Source organism: Perognathus longimembris, chromosome 2 (genome assembly GCF_023159225.1).
Source record: "Perognathus longimembris pacificus isolate PPM17 chromosome 2, ASM2315922v1, whole genome shotgun sequence".
Taxonomy (NCBI): Eukaryota; Metazoa; Chordata; class Mammalia; order Rodentia; family Heteromyidae; genus Perognathus; species Perognathus longimembris.
The window spans coordinates 23,196,274-23,218,553 of NC_063162.1; the positions used below are offsets into that span (position 1 = coordinate 23,196,274).

General features: G+C 45.8%; 1 protein-coding gene across 1 annotated transcript; it reads left to right on the forward strand.

The window, feature by feature from the left end:
* Positions 1-473: 473 nt before the first annotated feature.
* Positions 474-20,645, forward strand: Cpn1 (carboxypeptidase N subunit 1). Its single transcript, XM_048338486.1, has 9 exons — positions 474-759; positions 6,417-6,613; positions 9,734-9,889; positions 10,851-11,033; positions 11,922-12,033; positions 12,401-12,540; positions 14,579-14,678; positions 16,511-16,629; positions 20,348-20,645. Exons 1-9 carry the CDS (start codon positions 537-539, stop codon positions 20,495-20,497), a joined length of 1,380 nt encoding a protein of 459 aa, XP_048194443.1. The 5' UTR covers positions 474-536; the 3' UTR covers positions 20,498-20,645.
* The last annotated feature ends 1,635 nt before the right edge of the window (positions 20,646-22,280 follow it).

The following is a 22,280-nucleotide window of genomic DNA, read 5'->3' on the forward strand; positions in this document are numbered from 1 at the left end:
AGGAAGGAAGGAAGGAAGGAAGGAAGGAAGGAAGGGCTTTTTGGAAAGATAGTCTGGCAGCGCACGGTGGGGTAGATGGAAGCCCCCTCCCCAGCTCTTTCTGGTTTGGGTGAGGTGTGAGAAGGGACGGGGCGCCCGTGCAGGTGTCTCCAAAGTCCTGGCGGGAATCGGGGACCGTAAGTAAGCAGCTCTTTAGGGAAGTGTGTTTACCGTCCGGTAGTTAATCAGTAAACCAGTTAGAAAGACACCGCAGCTCTTTTTGGAAGCGTGTTTACCATCCAGTAGTTAATCAGTAAACCAGAGTTAGAAAGACACCTACGCAGGAATGTGCAAAACCCCGCGGAAAGCTTTTCCAGGCTGGGGAGAGGAGAGGCATGAGTGTGGAGGGCGCACAGGCTCACTCCCGGCCCTGAAGGGGGGCCCTCCCGAGCCCCGCGTCCAGCCTCGGGCCCCACGGGGCTTCCCCGACGCCTCGGAGTTGCTCGGCGAGGCGGAGGCATATTCCTTCCAGAAGCCCTCTGCGGAAGCCCTGCAAGATGTCAGAGCTGCTGTGGGTCTTCCTGCACCTCCTCGTCCTCTTCCAGCTGGGTGCCCCAGTGACCTTTCGACACCACCGCTACGACGACCTGGTGCGGACGCTGTACAAGGTGCGGAACCAGTGCCCCGACGTCACGCGCGTCTACAGCATCGGGCGCAGCGTGAAGGGCCGGCAGCTCTACGTGCTGGAGGTCAGCGACCACCCGGGGACCCACGAGCCCCGTAAGTCCAGGGGCGGCCAGCAGCCCCCTCCCCTTGCCAACCGTGTCCTTGGAGTCACCTTCAACCTGGCCTGGCCCCGCCTGCCTGGTGCTCAGCCCTCCCCAGGCTCTCCCTCCTCCCCTGATCCTACCCCATTGCCTTGGCCTCCTTCCCTCCCATCTCGTGCCCTTTTCTTAGTGTTATTCCTTCACAAAGCTCAGGCGTTAAAAAAAAAAAAAAAAAAAGGCCTTAGGATCTCTTCCAGGAAGGGCAGCAAGGAGAGTGGGAGTCTAGAGTTTGAAGGCCCCGGGTACTAGCTTTCTGTCATATAGTTTGCTTTTATTAGCATCAAAGTCATGCTGGTTTGGGAGCAGTGTGGGCAATAGACAAGACTTGATGTCAAAAATAAACAAATTACAAATTAGATAAGGAAAAGCAATTTACCCATAATCCCTCCTCTCGCAGATATCTATTATTAACATGCTGACGTCTGTATCCTTCCAGACTCGTTTCTGAGTTTATTTAATCCTCTCGGATGCACGTTTTTTTCTCTCACACACACACAAAATAGAATCATACTACAACTGCTGTTTCATAGTCCACTATAAACAGTATCTTTCATCTATAAATACCTGTCGTTATGTTCCTGCTGCATAATACTCCATTCTATCACGTGTTCTCATACACTGATGAACATTTATGTGTGTTCTAATTTCTCAGGGCTTTATTTATGGCAATTGTGACCTTCAAATAATGTCAGCTCCTCCTTTAAACTGTCAACTCCAAATCGCTTGGACAGCCCTAGCCACGTGGACAGCCCTAGCCCAGTTTCCATCTCAACTTGCCTAAGTTGTTGCACTGAACTTCGAGGGGCCCTCTTAACTCCCAACTCCCTAACTGCTGCCACTTTCTGCACCCACTTGACACCAGATAGCAAGATTATATCCCTGAGTCCTCTTAGCATCTTCTTTCCTGCTTTAAAAAAGAAGCCATTGTTTACCAGCAGAGTTAAAGGTCTTCTTTTTTTTTTTTTTTTTTTTTTTGGCTAGTTGTGGGGCTTGAACTCAGGGCCTGGACACTGTCTCTGAGCTTTGTTTTTTCAAGGCTAGCACTCTACCACTTGGAGCCACAGTACCACTCCCAGTTTTCTGGTGGTTTACTGGGGATTAGGGTCTCACAGACTTTCTTGCCTGGGCTGTCTTTGAACTGTGATCTTCAGATCTCAGCCTCTTGAATAGAATAGCTAGGATACGAGTGTGAGCCATTGACACTGGGCAAAGGCCTTACTTTGAAGCTGCACTTGATATACAAGTGCAAGTATCTGCTTTTACTCAGATCACACTCCCATTGCTGCTAATGTACATTATGGGGCTAGCCTCCTACTCTTTGTCTCCTTCTTGGTGCCTCTGTACTTTCTGGTGTTCAAGGCTTTCCTTGAAGCAATTTCAGACAATGCTAGCTCTCACTGATTACCCCCTCTCTACTAGTACTGGGACTTGAATTCATGGCCTTGCCCTCTTGCTTGGCTTTTTCCACTCAAGGCTGGCACTCTTATCACTTGAGCCACACCTCTAATTCCTGATCCTCTTTTCTTTGGAATCCTGTAACTTTAGCTACTTCCCATTTGTTCCCTTCAATTAATAATTTTTTAACTATTTTACCAATAGCCTACTATATGCAAGAACATTTGTACAAGCCAAGTGCCAGTGGCTCATACCTGTAATCCTAGCTACTCAGGAGGCTGAGATCTGCGGATTGCTGTTCAAAGCCACCTGGAGCAGGAAAGTCCCTGTGAGACTTTTATGTCCAATTAACCACTCAAAAACTGGAAGTGGCACTGCGGCTCAAGTGATATACCTAGCCTTAAGCACAAAGAGGCTCAGGGACAGCACCCAGGCCTTAAGTTCAAGCCCCACAAACAACAAGAACTAAAGATCCTTTGTAGATCCTAGAAATAGGGAATAATACAGAGACCCTCACAGGCCTTAATTCTAGTGGACCAAGAACACCAATGGATGGTAGCTACATAGACACATCTATCAGATGAAATCAAACGCTATAGCAAAAACTAAGTCAGGAAAAGGAGAGGGGGATAAGGTGAGGCTTTCTTTGCTTGTTCATTTTTTTTTGGGGGGGGGGGGTTGGTTTTGGGTTTTTTTTTTGGCCAGTCCTGGACCTTGGATTCAGGGCCTGAGCACTGTCCCTGGCTTCTTTTTGCTCAAGGCTATAGCACTCTGCCACTTGAGCCACAGCGCCACTTCTGGCCTTTTCTATATATGTGGTGCTGAGAAATCAAACCCAGGGCTTCATGTATGTGAGGCAAGCACTCTTGCCACTAGGACATATTCCCAGCCCCTGTTCGTTTGTTTTATCTGATTGTTTTTGGTGGTAATGGGAATTGAATCCAGGGCCTCATGCATGCTAGCAAGTGTTCTGCCCTAGTGTCCCATTTTGGTATTTGTTTGTTTTTTAGACAGGGACTCATGCTTTGGCCTTGGCTGGCCTAGGACCATGATCCTCCAGCTTATACCTGGGGTTACAATTGTGTGAGACTTATACTCAAAGCCTTAAGTGTACTAAGTGTACTAGTGCTCTACCGCTAGAGCCATGCTTCCATTTCTTTCTTGCTTTAGTTATTTCTCAGGTTGGGTCTCATGTTCTTGCCCCAGCTTGAACCACGCATGTGTATCACCACACCTAGCAGAGGTACAAGCAGAGGAAGAAGCAAACCCAAGGCTCAGGGTCACTGCACCCTGGGGTGGGGGTGGGGGTCATCGCAGTACCAGCAGAGTAAACACTGGGAGTAAACAGAGGGGAGCTCAGAGCCTCTATAAGGGCTGGAGCAACAGAAACCCACATAGGCTCTTGTAAAGATTTTGGCTTTTGCTTTCAGCTCTTCCCACTCCTGCTGGGGGCCACATCCCCAGCTGAGTCTGCAACTAGAGAGTTTTAAGCAGAAGGGTGACATGATCTGACTCAAGCTTTAAAAAGATCATCCAGAACAGAGGTCAGCAACTGCAAGCCAACAGCCAGCCACCTGTTTTGGTGCTGAAGGTTTATTGGAACACAGTCAAGTTCATTTTTTTTTTTTTTTTTTTTGTCTGCGGTTGTTTCTGCTAGAAGAGTTGAGTAGCTGTGACAGACTCATTATTTCCCCACAAAGTCTCAAGCACTTTTGATCGGGCCCTTTGTAGAAAAAGTTTGTCAACTCTTGGGACTAGACAGATGCAGGGGAGATTTATGACAGTGATCCGGAGAGTGTAAGAGCCGGATCAAAACAACAGTGGTGGCTGTTGTAAGGAATGGTTGTGTTTTGACTCTATTGAAAAAAACAGCACCGGGGCTGGGAATATGGCCTACTGGCAAGAGTGCTTGCCTCGTATACATGAAGCCCTAGGTTTGATTCCTCAGCACCATATATATAGAAAATGGCCAGAAGTGGTGCTGTGGCTCAAGTGGCAGAGTACTAGCCTTGAGCAAAAAGAAGCCAGGGACAGTCACAGTGCTCAGGCCCTGAGTTCAAGGTCCAGGACTGGCAAAAAAAACCACAAAAAAAAAAACCCAGCACTAAAAAATATTGGTACTGAGCACCTTGTAAGTATATAGGGGTTCCATAGGCCAGTACCTGTCTGGTACCCAGACCTTTAGGTATCACAGATAAGTTGTTTATTTATTTTGTGCAAGCCCTATGGCTCGAACACAGAGCCTGGGCTCTGTCCCTGAGTGTTGTTGCTGAAGGCTAACGCTCTACCATTTGAGCTACAGCTCTGTTTTCAGATTTTTGGTGTTTAATTGGAGGTAGGAGTCTTGCAGGCATTCCTCCCTGGGTTTGCTTTGAACCAGTCCTCAAAGCTCATCCTCTGGAATAGCTAGGATTACAGCATGAGCCATCAGCTCCCAGCAAGAAGTTAATTTTAATAACAGAGATTGGAGTACACTAAAATAGATCTCCCAACTTTTATTTTTACTGAATAAGACATGGAGAATACTACTTGCCACATTTACTATCACCAAATTTCCTAAAAGATATTTCTAATATCAAGAAAAAAAGACATGGCTGGGGATATGGCCTAGTGGCAAGAGTGCTTGCCTCCTATACATGAGGCCCTGGGTTCAATTCCCCAGCACCACATATGCAGAAAATGGCCAGAAGTGGCGCTGTGACTCAAGTGGCAGAGTACTAGCCTTGAGCAAAAAAAAAGAAACAAAAACAAAAATTAAAAAAAGACATAATCTAATATTAAAGAAATAACTTGAACACAGGGCCTGAGTGCTGTTCCTGAGCTCTTTTGCTCAAGACTAGTGCTCTACCCCTTGAACCATAGTGCCACTTCTGGCTTTTTCTGAGCAGTTTATTGGAGATAAGAGTCTCACAGACTTTCCTGCCTGGGCTAGCTTCAAACCACGGTCCTCAGTTCTCAACCTCCTGAGTAGCAAGGATTACAGGCATGAGCCACCAGTGCCCAGCTAAAGAAATACTCTTAATATGAAAGAATGCACATTGTTATTTTTTTAAAGCCATGTGATCCTTTGAGACTATAAGTATTCCTTTGGAAAGACTACTATAAGAATCCTAAAGTAACCAAGTGTCAGTGACTCAAGCCTATAATCCTAGCTACTCAGAAGGCTGAGATCTGAGGATTGCAGTTCAAAGCCAGCCCAGGCAGGAAACTCAGTGGGATTCTTATCTTCAGCTAACCACCAAAAAAAAAAAAAAAAAGCTGGAAGTGGCACTGTGGCTCAAGTGGTAGAGTGCCAGGCCTGAGCAAAAAAAGCTCAGGGTCAGTGCCCTGGCTCTGAGTTCAAGCCTCAAGATTTGCACCTAAAAAAACAAGAAGAAGAAAAAGGAGGAGTAGGGGGAGAGGGAAGAGGAAGAAAAAGAAAGGAAGGAAAGAAGGAAGGAAGGAAGGGAGGAAGGAAGGAAAGAAGAAAGAAAGAATCCTAAGGTAAATAGTAATGGATTGTTTGTGAGAGAAAATTTAAGTCTATCTATGCCTTGGTTAAGCTAGGTCCAGCGAAGGAAATGAGATGTGCAGATGCAGATAGAGGTACAGATGGTTCCTTCTCTCTGACCCCCGTAGTGAAGCTTAACAAGAATCAACATTAAAACCCTATCATTGGGGCTGGGAATGTGGCCTACTGGTAGAGTGCTTGCCTTGCATACATGAAGCCCTGGGTTCCATCCCTCAGCACCACATAAATAGGAAAAGCCAGAAGTGGCGCTGTGGCTCATGTGGTAGTGTTACTTAGCCTTGAGCAAAAGGAAGCCAGGGACAGTGCTCAGGCCCTGAGTTCAAGCCCAGGACTAGCAAAAAAAAAAAAATAATAATAATAATAACCCAAACAAAACAAAAAACCCAAACCAAACCAAAACAACACAAAACCCCCTCATTCATTTGCTGGAAAGATTCGTGTGAGGGATGACAATGTTTGCTGAGCAGAATGGGGTCATTATTACCCTCCCCCCCAGATGAATTAATTAGTTCCTAGCATGAGTTTTGGTAGCTTTTCCAATCCCAGTGGATTAGTGAGGGACTGGGGGATTTATTGGGAACCACGCAGTGGAAGCCTGTCATTCTATTCATTGCTGCAAGTGGGGGGCGGGGGAGTCCCTTTGCAAGGTGGGGAGTCAGCGGCCGGCTTTACAAAGGTCTCGCCCTTCCTCTTCCTGCTGGCAGTGGAGCCGGAATTCAAGTACGTGGGGAACATGCACGGCAACGAGGTGCTGGGCCGCGAGCTGCTGCTGCAGCTGGCCGAGTTCCTGTGCGAGGAGTTCCGCAGCCAGAACCCGCGCATCCTGCGGCTCCTCCGCGACACCCGCATCCACATCCTGCCCTCCATGAACCCCGACGGCTACGAGGTGGCGGCTGCCCAGGTAGGAAGCCATGGGCCCCCTGCCCCAGGAGCGGGGAGCCGGTGGCTCACGCCTGCCATCCTAGCTACTCAGAAGGCCGAGATCTGAGGGGCGTGACTGGAAACCAGCCTGAGCAGAAAACGCTTTGAGATTACAGAAGTGAATGCGTGGCTCGAGCGGTAGAGTGCCAGCCTCGAGGGAAAAAGCCAAGCCAGAAATGGAGGCCTCGAGTTCGAGGCCCAGGACAGGCAGGGAGCATGACCACGCTGCAAACTGCACAGTGCTAAGCCTTTCCTGAATTTTGACCTTGAACGCTAAATGCCCTTCACGTGTTCACACTCTTTTCTTTTAGTTTTGCTGAGGAGATATCAAATACAACAAGCAGCCCCCCCCCCCCCATTTGAGGATGGGGAGTTCAGTGTCATTCTTCATTCCTTATGGTATTTTCCTAGGATTTGTTCCCCTACTAGGGTAGCCATCAGCATTTTGATTCTTTATTTTGGAGAGAAAGACAGATGAGAAAAATGGCTGGGCCTTTTCTTTCCTAACATAAATTCAGAGTGTCAGTATGTCTTACTTGAAGTCAGTGGTTCTCTCTTGCGGCTGTGCTTTCAGAATTACAAGAGAATACATTTAAAAAATAGCAGATTCTTAGGCTCCATCCTAGAACTACTAAATTAGAAATGTCAAGGCTGAGTCCAGGCATTTTTCTGCCTTACATGATAGCTACATTACTTTTAAAGCTCTGTCTAAAAAAAACCAACAACACAAAAACCCTTTTGGAGGGGATGTTGTTAAAATGAGTGTGTGTGTGTGTGTGTGTGTGTGTGTGTGTGTGTGTGTGTGTGGTGGTCCTGGGGCTTGAACTCAGGGTATAGGTGCTGTCCCCAAGCTTTCTTGCTCAAGGCTGATACTCTACCACTTGAACCACAGGTCCACTTCCAGATTTTGTAGTGCTTAATTGGAAATTAAGAGTCTCGCAGACTTTCCTGCCTGGGCTGGCTTTGAACCACAATCCTCAGGTCTCAGCCTCCTGAGTAGGTAGGATTGCAGGGTCAGCCATTGCTGGCCGGCTGAAGTAAGGCATATTTTAAACTTATCTGAGAATATGGCTGGAGTGGAGACGAATGGTTAGCAGATACAAGAATAGAACCAGGATACTGACCCAAGCATAAACCACTCACGCAGGCACACAACTTCCAGATTTGATAGCTCAACAAACGAAAAAGAAAATTTTGCTAGACAGCTGGAGACCACAGAGGTGTCCACTATCATGCCTGAGTTTCCATAGAGCAGGAACAATGGGGAGGATGCAGGGTGGATTATTTTCCTTCTTTTCTTTCCCTGTATGTGGGGGTGGGAGAGGTACTGGAGAACCCATCATTTCTGTAGTCAATGCAATGGGAGTGAGGGAGTAAATCCTCTGACAGCCCGCCAAGGTCTAGATCTACCTCTGGGAAGCCTGTCTGCTCACCTGGTGTGTACATGTTCCAAGGGAGCAGACCTTGAACTTGAACCCCAGAAGACCCAGCTGGTTTTCAGATGGCACTGATATCCTCTCATAGTAAAGTTGTCCACAAGGCTGTACAGGGAGACTCACCCAGCACCTGACTTTAAAGCCCGGCAGGACAAGACTTTAAAGGTAGGCAGAATAATTGTCTCCCAAAGATGTCTGCCTCCCAATCCCCAGAATGTATGAATATGTCATATTGTTTGATGAGTGTAAATTAAGGCTGCAGATGAAATTAAGGTTGTTAATGATTTAACCTAAGCTATCCTGGATTACTTGTGTGGACCCAGTCAACTGTAAGCCTCCTCTATGTGTGGAAGAGAGAGAGTGAAGGTCAGAATCAGAGAGATCTGAAGCTGTTATGCTGATAGCTCTGAAGATCAGAGGAGGAACCATGACCCTAGGAGAGCGGATAGCCTCTAGACGCTGGAAACATCAGGAAACAGATTCGTTTAGAACTCTCTTGAGGAGCATAGCCCTACTGACACTATAATTTTAATCCTGGGAGACCCATTTCAATTTTCTGACCTCTAAAACTGTAAGATAATAATGTGCTTTAAGCCACCAAGTTGGTGGTATTTTGTTACAATAGCTATCAAAAGCTAATATAGTTCAACAACTGGTGAATGGGTGAGCTCATGATAAATCCATATAATGGAGCTAAGTTGGCAATAAAAAAGAATGAAACTAATATATGCTACATAGGTAACCCTTAAAATAAAAACATGCCCAAGCTGGGCACTGTTAGCTCATGCTTGTAATCCTAGCTACTCAGGAGGCTGATATCTTAGGCTCAGGGTTCAAAGCCAGCCCAGGCAGGAAAATCCATGAGGCTCTTATCTTCAATTAACTACCAAAAAGCTGGAAATGGTGCTGTGTCAAGGTGGTAGAGCACTGGTCTTGAGCATAAAAGCTCAGGGACAGTGCCCAGGCCTGAGTTCAAGTCCCAGGACTATCACACACGCACACACAAAAGTAGGAAACCTGATCCTCCTCCAGAGAAGGAGAGTCTCTGGAGGAAGAAAGTGATTCCTTAGGGCTGGTTTGGATAGGAGGATTTATTTGAATGAGAATGAGATTTCTTCTTAGGAAATAAAAATGTTATAAATGATTATACAACCCTGTAAGTATACCAACTTCATTGAGTGGTACGTAGAGAGCAAGTAGTTTTGTGTCATATCAATTATATCTCAGTAAAACTATTCCTGAAAATCTCGGGTGCCCATAATCTTGAAACACCCCACTCTTACTAGAACTTCTCTTAGGTTCCCCTAGCATTTCATTGTCTGTTGGGAAACTTGAGCCCCACCACCAGGATTTTGGATAAGTAGAAAAGAAAATGCTAGGCTGGGAATGTGGCTTAGTGATAGAATGCTTGCCTAGCATGCATGAAGCCCTGGGTTCCATTCCTCAGTATCACATAAACAGAAAAGGCCAGAAGTGGTGCTGTGTCTCAAGTGGTAGAGTGCTAGCCTTTAGCACCGAGAGGCTCAGGGACAGAGCCAAGGCCCTGGGTTCAAGCCCTAGGACTGGCAAAAACAAAAAACTTAAAAAGAGCCATGCAGTGTTCTTCAGATAGAGGATTTGGCCTGAAACCTTCACTTTTCTTCACCTCTCTGCTTTCTCTCCAGGGCCCATACATGTCTGGGTATCTGGTTGGCAGGAACAATGCAAATGGAGTGGACCTGAACCGCAACTTCCCCGATCTCAATACCTACTTCTACTACAACGAGAAGTACGGAGGCCCCAACCACCACCTGCCCCTTCCGGACAACTGGAAAAGTCAGGTAGGAGATAAGAAACGTGACCGCAGAAGCAGGTAAATCAGCACCTGAAATTTCCTACAGAGTGCTTACCAGTCTTCACATCAACAAAACAAGCAAGAATGAAGCATCGATGCATCTGTGTTAGTTTGTGCAGAGCAATAACCAGGTATTCTGCTTCTTCATATCCATTCCCTTCCCCAGCATAGCACCCCTCAGGGAGCCAAGTTCATTGCATGGCCGAGGTAGGGAAAGCAGTGTCACGTGGTTGCATGGTACTGAATGATTTCACAGAGTTCTTGCATAGCCATTGTTTCAGTGTATTATCATAATACTGTACAGTGAATGTATTAACCAGTGTTATTCACCCCTGTTTCATGCACTTACATGTCCCATTACAGCAGCCATGTTGGGAGGAGGAAGCTGAGAACAATTCTAAGCTGGCATGGTGGGGCATGCTTGTAATCTCAGCAGGAAGAGGCAGGAAGATTGTGAGTGTGAAGCCAACCTAGGCAGAGTTAGCAAGATCTTATCTCAAAACAAAAACAAACTCAAAACTAAAAGGCTGTGGATATAGTTCAAGTGGTAGTGGGCTTGCTAGATGAAGCCATGGGTTTAATCCCCAGTACTACAAAACGAAGGAAGGAAAGGAAGGAAGGAAGGAAGGAAGGAAGGAAGGAAGGAAGGAAGGAAGGAAGGAAGGAAGGAAGGACAGACCATAACTATAAATTAATGTCATCCAGATTTATTTACTATAAACCCTAAATTTCTGCAAAAGTGGCTGAGAAGCCTCTGGTGTAATGGGTAATTTGTGAAACCTTACCCTAGGGGTCATAGAAAAATCGACTGGAGCTTTGAACTCTCATATCCATCTTCAGAGTGTCTGTTTGCTCCTCTCTCTCTCTCTCTCTCTCTCTCTCTCTCTCTCTCTCTCTCTCTCTCTCTCTCTCTCTGTCTCTCTGTCTTTGTCTCTCTCTCCTCACAGGTGGAACCTGAGACCCGGGCTGTGATCCAGTGGATACGCTCCTTCAACTTTGTGCTGTCGGCCAATCTCCATGGAGGGGCGGTGGTGGCCAATTACCCATATGACAAGTCCCTGGAGCATCGGTCCCGAAGCTCTCATCGCTCCTCCAATTCCCCCACTCCGGACGACCAGCTTTTCCAGAAGGTACAGAATGCTGCTCACCCAGCAGGGGAACTTAGGCTCAGAGAATGAGCTTGAAGTCAGTGACACAGAGCCCCTTAGCGAGAGCTCTGCCAAAAGCTAACACCCTCACTGGTGAGGGGCTTCCTGTCTAGTAAGTTACATTTTGCTTTGAATGGCAAGCACTACATTCATGAAAAATTTTGAAAAAAGGAGTGCTACATAGTGTACTTCCATATTTGACAAGAAACATGCCAAAAAACAAATTACACTGGTTGTTAAGTTAGTGGAATTAATTTGAACTTGGGGGGGGTTCTAATTTACAATTTTAAGATGATATGCCTGTGTTATACAAAATGAGCCATGTATATGAAAAAGGTTGAAACAGTAAAGCAATAGAATAAAAATCACATGTTATCATATAATAATTTATATACTTAGGTGAAAGTACATGTTTCATGATATATTCTAATTATTTTGTAATGAAACATTAAATTATAAAATGGTAACTACATATATAACTATATCAGTATGTCATAATTTATAATGAGGATTATAGGCTTAAACTACTATCCCTGGACTCAATATACACCTTACATCCAACAAAATACAACATTTTTCCTAATTTACTCATTCTTTGATTTTTAAAAAAACAAAATCCTGCTAAAAGAAATGGCATAATGAAAAAAAGGCCATCTGTATCATCTAATGTTATTTTTGCCTTTGCACATAAAGAAATTTAGCCTCAAGAGAGTGGACAAACCAGAATACAGATGTCCTACCTCTAGTCCATGTCATCCCCCCACCCCCAGTATCTCTGATTGTATTTTCAGTCATTTCGCTGTGTGAATGTCTACCCAGTGCAAGGCTGAGCATTGGCGTGAAGTCCTTTTCTGCCTGTGCTTCCTCTAGCTGGCCAAGGTGTACTCCTATGCACATGGATGGATGTACCAGGGCTGGAACTGTGGGGATTACTTCCCAGAGGGCATCACCAACGGCGCTTCCTGGTATTCGCTCAGCAAGGGTGAGGAGAGCCTGGGGGGGGGGGGGGGTGGCGTGCACGCACTGAAGTAGAACAGCATCCATTTCTCTGTCAGAATGACCCGCTTTAGAATTTTACACTCCAGTAGACTCTGGGAAGGAGAGGGACAAAAAGGGAACTTACGTTATGATAGAAGAGGATGCAGATGATAAAATGGGCATCTGTAAAGAGAAAACGGGAAAGAGAAAGGCACATAAACTGGAAACTTGGGGAGAGATGAGGAGGGAGGAAAATAAATGGAGGCTGAGGTAGAATAGGAGGTAGTGGGAGGGGTAGGGACTGATTGTGACCCAGAGCAGCCCTGGGGGAAGTCAGCTGCATCAATCTACCCCTGGCCCCTTCATCCTAGGAATGCAAGACTTTAATTATCTGCACACCAACTGCTTTGAGATCACACTGGAACTGAGTTGCAGCAAGTTTCCCCGCCAGGAGGAATTACAGCGAGAGTGGCTGGGGAATCGGGAAGCGCTAATCCAATTCTTGGAACAGGTAAAGCCTCGTTTTCCAACTTTCCTGGTTATACAAGGAGACATGGTTCCCAGCCACAGGCCAGCTGGTTGGGGGCTCAGGCCTGACTTTAGCTCTCACTGGCTACAATACACATGGGCTGCTTCTACACCGAGATGTGTTTAGTCAAGTTATTAGCACAACTATAAGCTGGGGATTACAGATAGACAAGCCAACCAACACACGTGTCCCCTGTCCTTAAGGAACTGACATTCTGCTGAGTACATTGTATATAGCATGTTAAAGAGAAATGCTGAGGAGAAAGCATTACAGGGAAGCTGTCTTTTAACAGACTTCAGGAAGTTGAGGGAGAGGATATGTAGGTATCTACAAGACAGAAGGGAGAGTTTTCTTCAAAATGGACACAAATTCAGAGTCAACCATAAAATAAGAATTTGAAAAAAAAAAATCAAGCCCACTGTGAGTGGTTCATGCCTGTAATCTTAGCTACTCAGGAGGCTGAGAGCTGAGGATCATGGTACAAAAAGCAAACCTGGGCGGGAAAATCCTTGAGTCTTATGTGCAATTAACCCCCCAAAAAGCTGGAAGTGGAGCGGTGGCTCAAGTGGTAGAGCACTCACTTTAAGCAAAAAAGCTCAGGGACAGCAGCCAGGCACTTGAGGGCAGGGTGGGATGGGGAAAATGGGGGGGGGGGGACCCATGAAAGGAGTGACTTTGATCAAGAAGCATTTACTCATAACCTGACTTACGAGATTATAGCCACTGTGTACAACTACTTAATAAAGAAAAAGAAAATATTCAGGGAAATACAAACCAACATCACAAGGAGATGCTACCTCACACCCATTGGGATGGTTGCTGCTAAGAAAGCAAGGGTGTGGAGAAACTAGGACACTGTCACAGTGAGTGGGAAGGTGCTATGGAGAAACCACATAGCAGTTCTTCAGCAAATTAAAAACAAGGCTGGGCATGGCTCCATAGTAGAGCACTTGCCTAGCATATACAATGACTTAAGTTGAGGATTTAGGCTCATGCCTATAATGAATTTGAGCCACTCAGGAGGCTGAGATCTGAGGAACCTGGTTCAAAGCTAGCCTTGGCAGACAAATCCACAATTACTAGCAAAAAACCAGAAATAAAACTGTGGCTCAAGTGATAGAATACCAGTCTTGAGTGAAAAATGCTAAGGGATCCCGCCTAGGCCCTGAATTCAAACAAACAAACAGAAGAGAATAGGGACACTATCTGGCTGGAATTTCAGTGTCTCAGCAGTAAGATGAAGGGTTAATGGCAATGAGCACAGGGAGCTAACAAGGATGACTGTTTTACAGAACTGTATAGGAACCCTTCGCCCCCCCCCCCCCCCCGTTTATGTGGTACTGAGGACTTGAACCCAGGGCTTCATGCATGCTAGGCAAGCACTCTACCCCTAAGCCACATTCCCAGCCCAAACTCTTTCTTTTTATGATTTTTTTTTTTTTGCCGGTGTTGGGGCTTGAGCTCAGGGCCTGGACTCTGTCCCTGAGCCCCTTTGTGCTGAAGGTTAATAATGCTCCACCACTTGAGCCACAGTGCCACTTCCAACTTTTTCTCAGTAGTTTATTGGAGATAAGAGTCTCGTCACCTTTCCTACCTGGACTGGCTCTGAACCACGACCTCAGATCTCAGTCTCCTGAGTAGCGAGGATTACAGGTGTGAGCTACTGGCATTTGGCTCATGATTTGTTTTATTAGTGTATATGAATTGTAAAAGGGGTTTCAGTGCAGTATTTCTACATAGGTATATAATGCGTGACCAGATTCAGCGCGAGACCCCTCCAAACAGCACTTTCAGCTGTACCCTCAGCAAATGGTAAACAGTGCTACCACATGACTGAGGCTGTAAGAAGATAGCTCTGACTGTTCTCTGATTAGGGTGGGCCAGCAAAGAGATCAACCAAGGGTCTGTGAGAGTCCTATCTGTGAAGATCCAGTGCCTAGACGTAGGAGACTTAGTTCTGAGCCTGGGACACTGTTACAACGTTGGGTAACCGTGACTCTGGACCTGCTCTTGCTTGCAGGTTCACCAGGGCATCAAGGGCATGGTGCTTGATGAGAATTACAATAATCTCACAGGGGCTGTCATCTCTGTCAGTGGGATTAATCATGATGTCACTCCGGGTAAGTGACCACTGCTCATGAGCGTGAGGGAACTTTTATTCCTCATCTTCTTCTGCCAGCAGGCCTGGGCACACTGGTTTTAAGCTGCAAGTCTGGCAGACATGAACTAGGGGTGAGGGAGCTGAAGGAAGAAAGGGTACTAGAAGTGGAGACAGTAAATTAGGAAGGTCAGTCAAACAACTGAGAGATTTAAGTAGAAAAATCTTTACATTTTAAAGCAATCCCTGAGAAGCGAGTATCAGGAAAGATGGATATAGATGTAACTTTTCATCACAGGCCAGGAATCAGGGCAGTGCACAGCTTTGTTAGGACTATTTCTGGCTTGAGACTATTTGCCATACCAGAGCAAAACCAGGGAGGACAGAGGACTGTCCAACCAATGCTGTCTCCCCCGAGTCAGAACTTGCACTATATGTCCATGAAGGGGAAAGTGAGCGAGCATGGTCTTACAGACTTGGCAAAGCACAAGGTTGAGGGTGGAGGCGGAGCTCTCTGGAAGCTCATAGAAAGGGTCTGAACTGTCGTGGAAGGACAGTGTGTTGCCCCTGAGCCAGTTCCACTTGATGATGCATAACTCTTCCAGCAGTAGTTAGGGGGCAGTGAGATTTGCCTACCTCCCTTCAATCTCAATAACAGCAAGGCTCAGCTATATCTTACCACACACATATTTGTTGCAGACATCTTATTTCAAACAGTGTTCTGGACCGAAGAAATCTCTCTTTTTTGGTATGTAAGGTGATGCTCACGTATCTTCAGGGAAAAGTTGATTCAAGGCAAAGGCAATATCCCTTTGCCTCATAGCCTCATAGCGACAATCTCTTTCAGTATCCTCATTCTCACATGGAACCAAATGTCCAATGAGACATTTTGTAATCATTTAGTCTGACCCTCCCACCAAGTAGGAAATTATACAAAGCACACATTGCTGACTGGTTGTCCAACTCAGGACCTTGATTAGGGCAGGTTGCATACTGATTTTTCCCTGATTCTGAGAACACTCATAAAGTAGTCCCCACCCTCTCAGTTTAGGAATAATGTATATGGTAAAGCAAAGCAAAACAAAGCAGGGAGAACTGGGAAGAGAGACAGGAGAATCTCATCACACACGAGAGGTGGAGCAAGTGGCTCAAAATGCCAGTTTTCATCTAGGTGCATTTATTATACCTTCTAGACTAAGCTGGGAAATCTGGTTCACATCTTTCCTAGATAAGTGCGTACCTTTTTCTATGGGTAAAGTATTTATTAATTAATTAAAAATAAGCCTATTACAAACAGGTAATCTATTTTTATTAAAAGAAATATACTTTCTAAAATAGAAATATTAATGAAAGAAGTGTTTCCTTTCCACTCTTTTTCCTCTGAGATAGGATCCCATTATGTAGCCCATGCTGGTCTAGAACTTGGCTAGCCTGGAACTCAAGGCTTTCCTGCCTTAGCCTCCCAAGAACTGGGATTACAGGCATGTGACCCCATGTCTGGCTCAGTTTCACATTCTTGCAAACCTCTTGAATGTCACTTTATGGAAGACAGCTGGATTTTCATGTCTGCATCTGCATTCAATCTGCTTGCACTCTATTGTCTTTTGAAAAACTAAAACGCAGGGTAGGAAAGGGAACACAGAGTTCTCTCTGCAGAGTATAGTGCATCTTCTTAGTAACAAGTCCTGCCAAGGAGTCTGTTTGCCAGTGACTGAGCCCTCTGTGGGCTCCACCATACTGTTGAGGAGAGCTTGCTTGGGTTTAGCTAGAACCTCCAGGTCGCTTTTCAGTTAGAGGCTGCACTGGAGGCATGTTTTAAGTCAGCAGGCAGACTTACATCCTTGTAACTTTCAGGTGAGCAAGGCGATTACTTCCGGCTGCTGCTTCCAGGTACCTATACGGTCACAGCTACAGCTCCCGGTTTTGACACCCAGACTGTGAGTGTGACAGTGGGTCCGGCTGAACCAACACTGGTGAGTCTGGCTAAGCTTTAGAAAGCCTTTTAAAAGTCACTTTATGCACTTTATTCAACTTATGTTGAATATAGCCCACTGCTTAGTTTTTTGTCTCGCTGAGCTTTTCTTTCATTATTAAAAAAAAAAAATCTGGGGCTGGGAATGTGGTTTAGCAGTAGAGTGCTTGCCTAGCATGCATGAAGCCCTAGGTTTGATTCCCTAGCAACACACAAATAGGAAAAGCCGAAAGTGGCGCCGTGGTTCAAGTGGTAGAGTGCTAGCTTTGAGCAAAAGAAGCCAGGGACAAGTGCTCAGGCCCTTAGTCCAATCCCCAGGACTGGCAAAAAAAAAAAAAAATCAATTTCTCTTCCATGCTAATTTTCCTTCTGGTAGTCTGCTGTTATATCTTTTTTTTTTTTCTGGTATTTCCCCATTCTTCTTTTTTTTTTTTTTTTTGGCCAGTCCTGGGCCTTGGACTCAGGGCCTGAGCACTGTCCCTGGCTTCTTCCCGCTCAAGGCTAGCACTCTGCCACTTGAGCCACAGCGCCGCTTCTGGCCATTTTCTGTATATGTGGTGCTGGGGAATCGAACCTAGGGCCTCGTGTATCCAAGGCAGGCACTCTTGCCACTAGGCTATATCCCCAGCCCTTCCCCATTCTTCTGATTAACACATGATTGTCATTAAAAGCATCTAGCTCATTTGCCCACAGACTTTAGACAGATCTCACTCATCCTCAACTTTTTCCTGATGAATTAGTGCTAAAAATGCCTTCTTCACAAGAGATGAAAAAGAGAAAGTTCACATCCAGCATTCAGAGTAGTGACTGACACTTGGGAAATATTCAACAAATGTTGGCTTCTAAGTCCTAGAGTCCTTGACCAAATTCTCAAGTTGTATTCTTCAGGACCATAAGTATAGATGACCACTAGATGGCGCTCATTTAGCTCTCTTGCCCTATGGGGCCCCATGGAGTCCTGCTTTTCTTTTGCTGTTAGCCAAGAGCCAGTAACTTCTTATATTCAGTTCTCTATGGAGTTCCTTTATAGAGAGGACAAGAATGGGGAGGGGGGGTGGGGAAGCCTCTCAAATTTGGGCTGGGCAATTTTCAAGTTAGGTAACACTGGAATATCAGAGTTTAAAGGGGCTCAGAGATAATAATGATAATAATAATAAGGCAAGGCCAGGCACTGTTGGCTCACACCTATAATCCTAGCTACTCAAGAGGCTGAGACCTGAGGATCATAGGTCAAAGCCAGTCTGGGCAGGAAAGTCCATGAGACTCTTATCTCCATTCAACCACCAGAAAACTGGATGTGGCACTGTGGCACAAAGAGATAGAGCGCTAGCCTTGAGCATAAAGAACTCAAGGACAATATCCAGGCCCTGAGTTTGAGCCCTAAGATTGATAATAAGTAAATAAGTAAACAAAAAATACAGGGGCTGGGAATATGGCCTAGTGGCAAGAGTGCTTGCCTCGTATACATGAAGCCCTAGGTTCGATTCCTCAGCACCACATATATAGAAAAGGCTAGAAGTGGCGCTGTGGCTCAAGTTGGTAGAGTGCTAGCCTAGTGAGAGTGCTAGCCTTGAGCAAAAAGAAGCCAGGGACAGTGCTCAGGCCCTGAGTTCAAGCCCCAGGTCTGGCAAAAAAACCAAAAACATAAATACATACATATATAAATAGACAGCCCTGTTTAAGGAGCTTGCAGTATACCTAATTCCTACAGCTAGTTCTGCCTGAGGGCCTCCTCATTGGATCCTGTTCCTTCTTTACACAACCCTGGAGCTTGGTAGACCTCTCCCTTTCCTTATCAGCACAATGCCCCCAGACAAGCATATCTGTAAATACAGCATCAGGTACCATTTATTGAATAGGAGTAATTTATCAGACACTGTGTAAGAGCTTTCCAGAGTTACCTCTATTTAGTCTACAGAGCAATCCTGTAAGGCAGATAGATATAACTATACCCATTTGTGGCCCCGGAAACTGAAAATTGGAAAAGATAAGAAAATGTGACGGTATTACACAATAAGTGGTGGGAGCCAGGATTGAAAGCTATCACAGACTCATCGCTTCCTCCTTAGCCAATATGCCAGAGGGCCTCAGGCTGTTCTCAAAATCTGCTCATGACCCTGTTTTAACACAAGGATCAGGGAAAAGAGCTGTTCTTTAAGTCTTTTGAAAATTGCTCTGAAATCTCCCCCTCCAGTCCTTCCATTCCATCCCCTGCCTATTATGCATTCTATTTGCAGAGACAGGAAGAAAAGAGTGACCTTTTCCTTGTAACCCCATATCTGATCCTGATTTCCCAACCAACACATCTTTCAGTTTTTCCTTGTTATATTCTAAAATCATATTATGAGCAGGCAGCTACACATGTAAGTCTTGTGCTACATAAATCTATTCACTGCCAAATGTGAGAGCTATACATCCTGAGGAACCCTGTTTCAGAGTATTTCATCTCCCTTTATTCACATGTCTTAAATAAACAAACATAAACCTTCATTATATAGAATATAGCTTGGAGGAATAAAGAAACAACTGTCATGTGTGGATACAGTTCTCAGTTACAGTAACAGCTAAAAACCTATTTATTGATGATAATAGAATCTGTTAATCTTCCCATTCTAAAGCAGATTGCTATGTGGCTGAGGAAAGGAAAAGAAAAAATTGTCTCTGGGAGTTGGAGGCCCAGCTCCCCAGTGAGTGAAAGCATCAGATACTGAGTTCAAATCCCAGTCTGAGACAAGAAAAAAAAAATATTGCTTCTTAAAGGATTTTCATGTTTTTCCTGGAGTCCAGCACTCTTTACCTTTCCCCACAGCCCACCAGACATGGGGACTCCTTGGGTTTCCCCCGGCTCTTTCCTGTTTTTCTTGTCCTCTCTCTTGCTTTCCTAGATGTCTGCATTGCTACATAGGAAATAGGAAATGACACTGGAGAGTTGGCTCACATCCCTCCCTCCCCCTCTGGAGAATTAGCAGAGAAGCTGGCTGTGGTGTCTGTGGAAGGAGCAGGAAGTGACCCCACAGAGAGGCCTCTTGGTCAGTGGCATGTTTGTAATCCCAGCTGCTCTGGCAGCTCCAGTCCTCCCCAGGGGAAAGGCAGGGCTGCGGGGGAGCGTGGAGAGGACGCAGCCTTGCCCTCTCCTTTCCCTCTCTGCTGGGGTTCCACTGTGCCTGCCCGCCAAACTCTTCTGCAGGCTATGGTCAAAGGGAAGCGCCTTTGTAGCACCCCTGGAAAGAATGCCATGATACCCAGGGAGATTTAAGGTCTAAGAATTTCTATAGGCCATCTCCATCTTCTCTACTACCCTAGTTGCTAAATACCAGAAGGGCCAGAGGGTTAGAGTTCTACAGGCCTGAGATGCCCTGGGGGGGTGGGGTGCATGGTGAGCCTCAATAGAGCACCACCGCTCACAGCCAGCACAAAGCAAATGGCAATCAGGACACCATCAATCGCAGCCCTGGTCCTAAGCAACAGCGTTGGTGAAATCCTGGCTGGAAGTCTACATGGAAGCTTTTTCTAATACCTAGGAAACAAGCACATATTTTGTTCATCCCGCCACATCCTGGGTCCCCCGTGATTCTGTGCCGGTCTTGTGGGACACAGGACATGATGGTGCTGCTTTGGGTTGTGGCTGGACGACTTCTCCCAGGTCTTTTTGTCTTTGGAACCTGATGTTGTGGAAAGAGTCCGAGCTTGTCTTCTAGCTTCTGCCTTCTCCCTTCCAGGTTAACTTCTACCTCAAGCAAAGCAGGCCCCAAGTGTACCCTATGAGGAGAACTCCCAGCGGACAACCTGCAGCCCCTGTCAAAGTGCTGTCCCGGGCATCCAAAAAGAAAGACCCAGGGATGAAGAGGCCGCACAGAGGCCCCGCCTGAAGCCACAGCACCACAACGAGGCCTTGTCCTGCTCTCGGGCCCAGGGGGCCTGCTTCCTACTTTATTATCTAGGACATATCTCAATATAAGCATACACAGTAGTTCAGAATGGTCTCCATCTGGTCTAGGAGCGCGCCCTCTCCTGACTGAACTGACTGAAATGTGGTACAGTTGTACAGCCATCCGTTCAGGAAGCTTTCCCAAGTCCGATTCAGGCCCTGTGCTGGTCCACACCACACCCAGGGACTGACTGCAGAGTCTAGCACAGAGCTCCCAATGCAGTAAGGAAGGATTCTGAATGATTGAAATGCTAAGGTGATCTGAAGCAAAGCCAGGTGACCAAAGCTCCGGAAATCCCAAAGACTACATTCCAGCAGCCAACAAGTTTCCCAGTAAGTCCAGAACTTGACATGTGATATCTATGCTCACTGCTCCCCATGCTTAACCATAGGCCTCATGGATAACAGGCATCTGTCCAAACCTTTCCTGAATATGGAGGTTGACAGTGATACCTTACAGACTGGCCCTGTGCCTAGCAGCATGTGGCCAGCCCTCTGTGCCTTGCTGGTCAGCTCCCAGAACAAACCCATTAGTGCTGAAAGTGTAACTGAGTGAAGTCGGTGTCACCAAGATGGAGGGTGTGCAGTCCGCTACATTTGGCAGCCCAACCTCATAATGAGCCGGAGCTGTGTGTGGATTCTTCACCGTGTACTCAGGACTCAGCCTCCCCGAGGAAGGATAGACTCAATCCCATCCCACAGATCTTTTGTACTGCTATGTAATTTACCACCTTGAACAACTTGAAAGCATTGTACCTCACACCCACCTGAACCTGTGAACACCTTTCCTCCAAAATTAAGATTCATAGGTAATTCATTTTTCTATTAGAATCCAGCATCAAAAGATATTGTCTTTTGGTCTGGGAATGTGGCTTAGTGGTACAGTGCTTGCCTAGCATGCATGAAACCCTGGGTTCGATTCCTCTGTACCACATAAACAGAAGAAGAAAAACAAAGAAATCATCCTTTTCCACTTAAGAGAATTCTCTTATCAGATTAAATCAATCCTTTCTTTATATTTTTGTTTTATTTCCAATTTTGAATCTGTGATTCCCTTCTTATCATAAAGAAGCAGCTGGGCTGGGAATGTGGCTTAGGTGGTGAAGTGCTTGCCTAGCAGCATGAAGTCCTGGGTTTGATTCCTCAGTACCACATAAACAGAAAAAGCTGGAAGTGGCATTGTGGCTCAAGTGACAGAGTGCTAGCCTTGAGCAAAAAAAGAAGCTTAGAGACAGTGGCCAGATCCTGAGTTCAAGCCCCAGGACTGGCAAAAAAACAAAAACAAAAAACCATCTACTTGAGAGGGTGCTGCACACTTAATTCTGAGGCCCTTTTACACCTGAGCTTGCCACGTGCATGGGTGTTTGCAATTGTCTGAATATCACTTAATTTATTTTCAGGTTCCAGGGTACAAAGCCCAAAGCCCCACTTCTGAACCAGTCTCTGTGTGAAGGGAGAGAGTGGGCGAGCTAGAGTGATAGTGGTTTCTTCATTTTTGGAATTGGAGATATTTGGAGGGAGAGACAAAGAAGAAAATAAGCTAATACACAAACTCAAAATCAGCATTAATATCTAGGATGAGGTATGGCGAGAGGAAATGGCAGGAGGATTTTTTAGACAGAATCATAAGGGACTTATCTGAAGAGATGATGGGAGAGAGGAAAAGGATAAAAAGGAAGGGTTGTGAGGAGTAGGAAGAGCAAGAGTGGCAGGAAAGAGCCTGT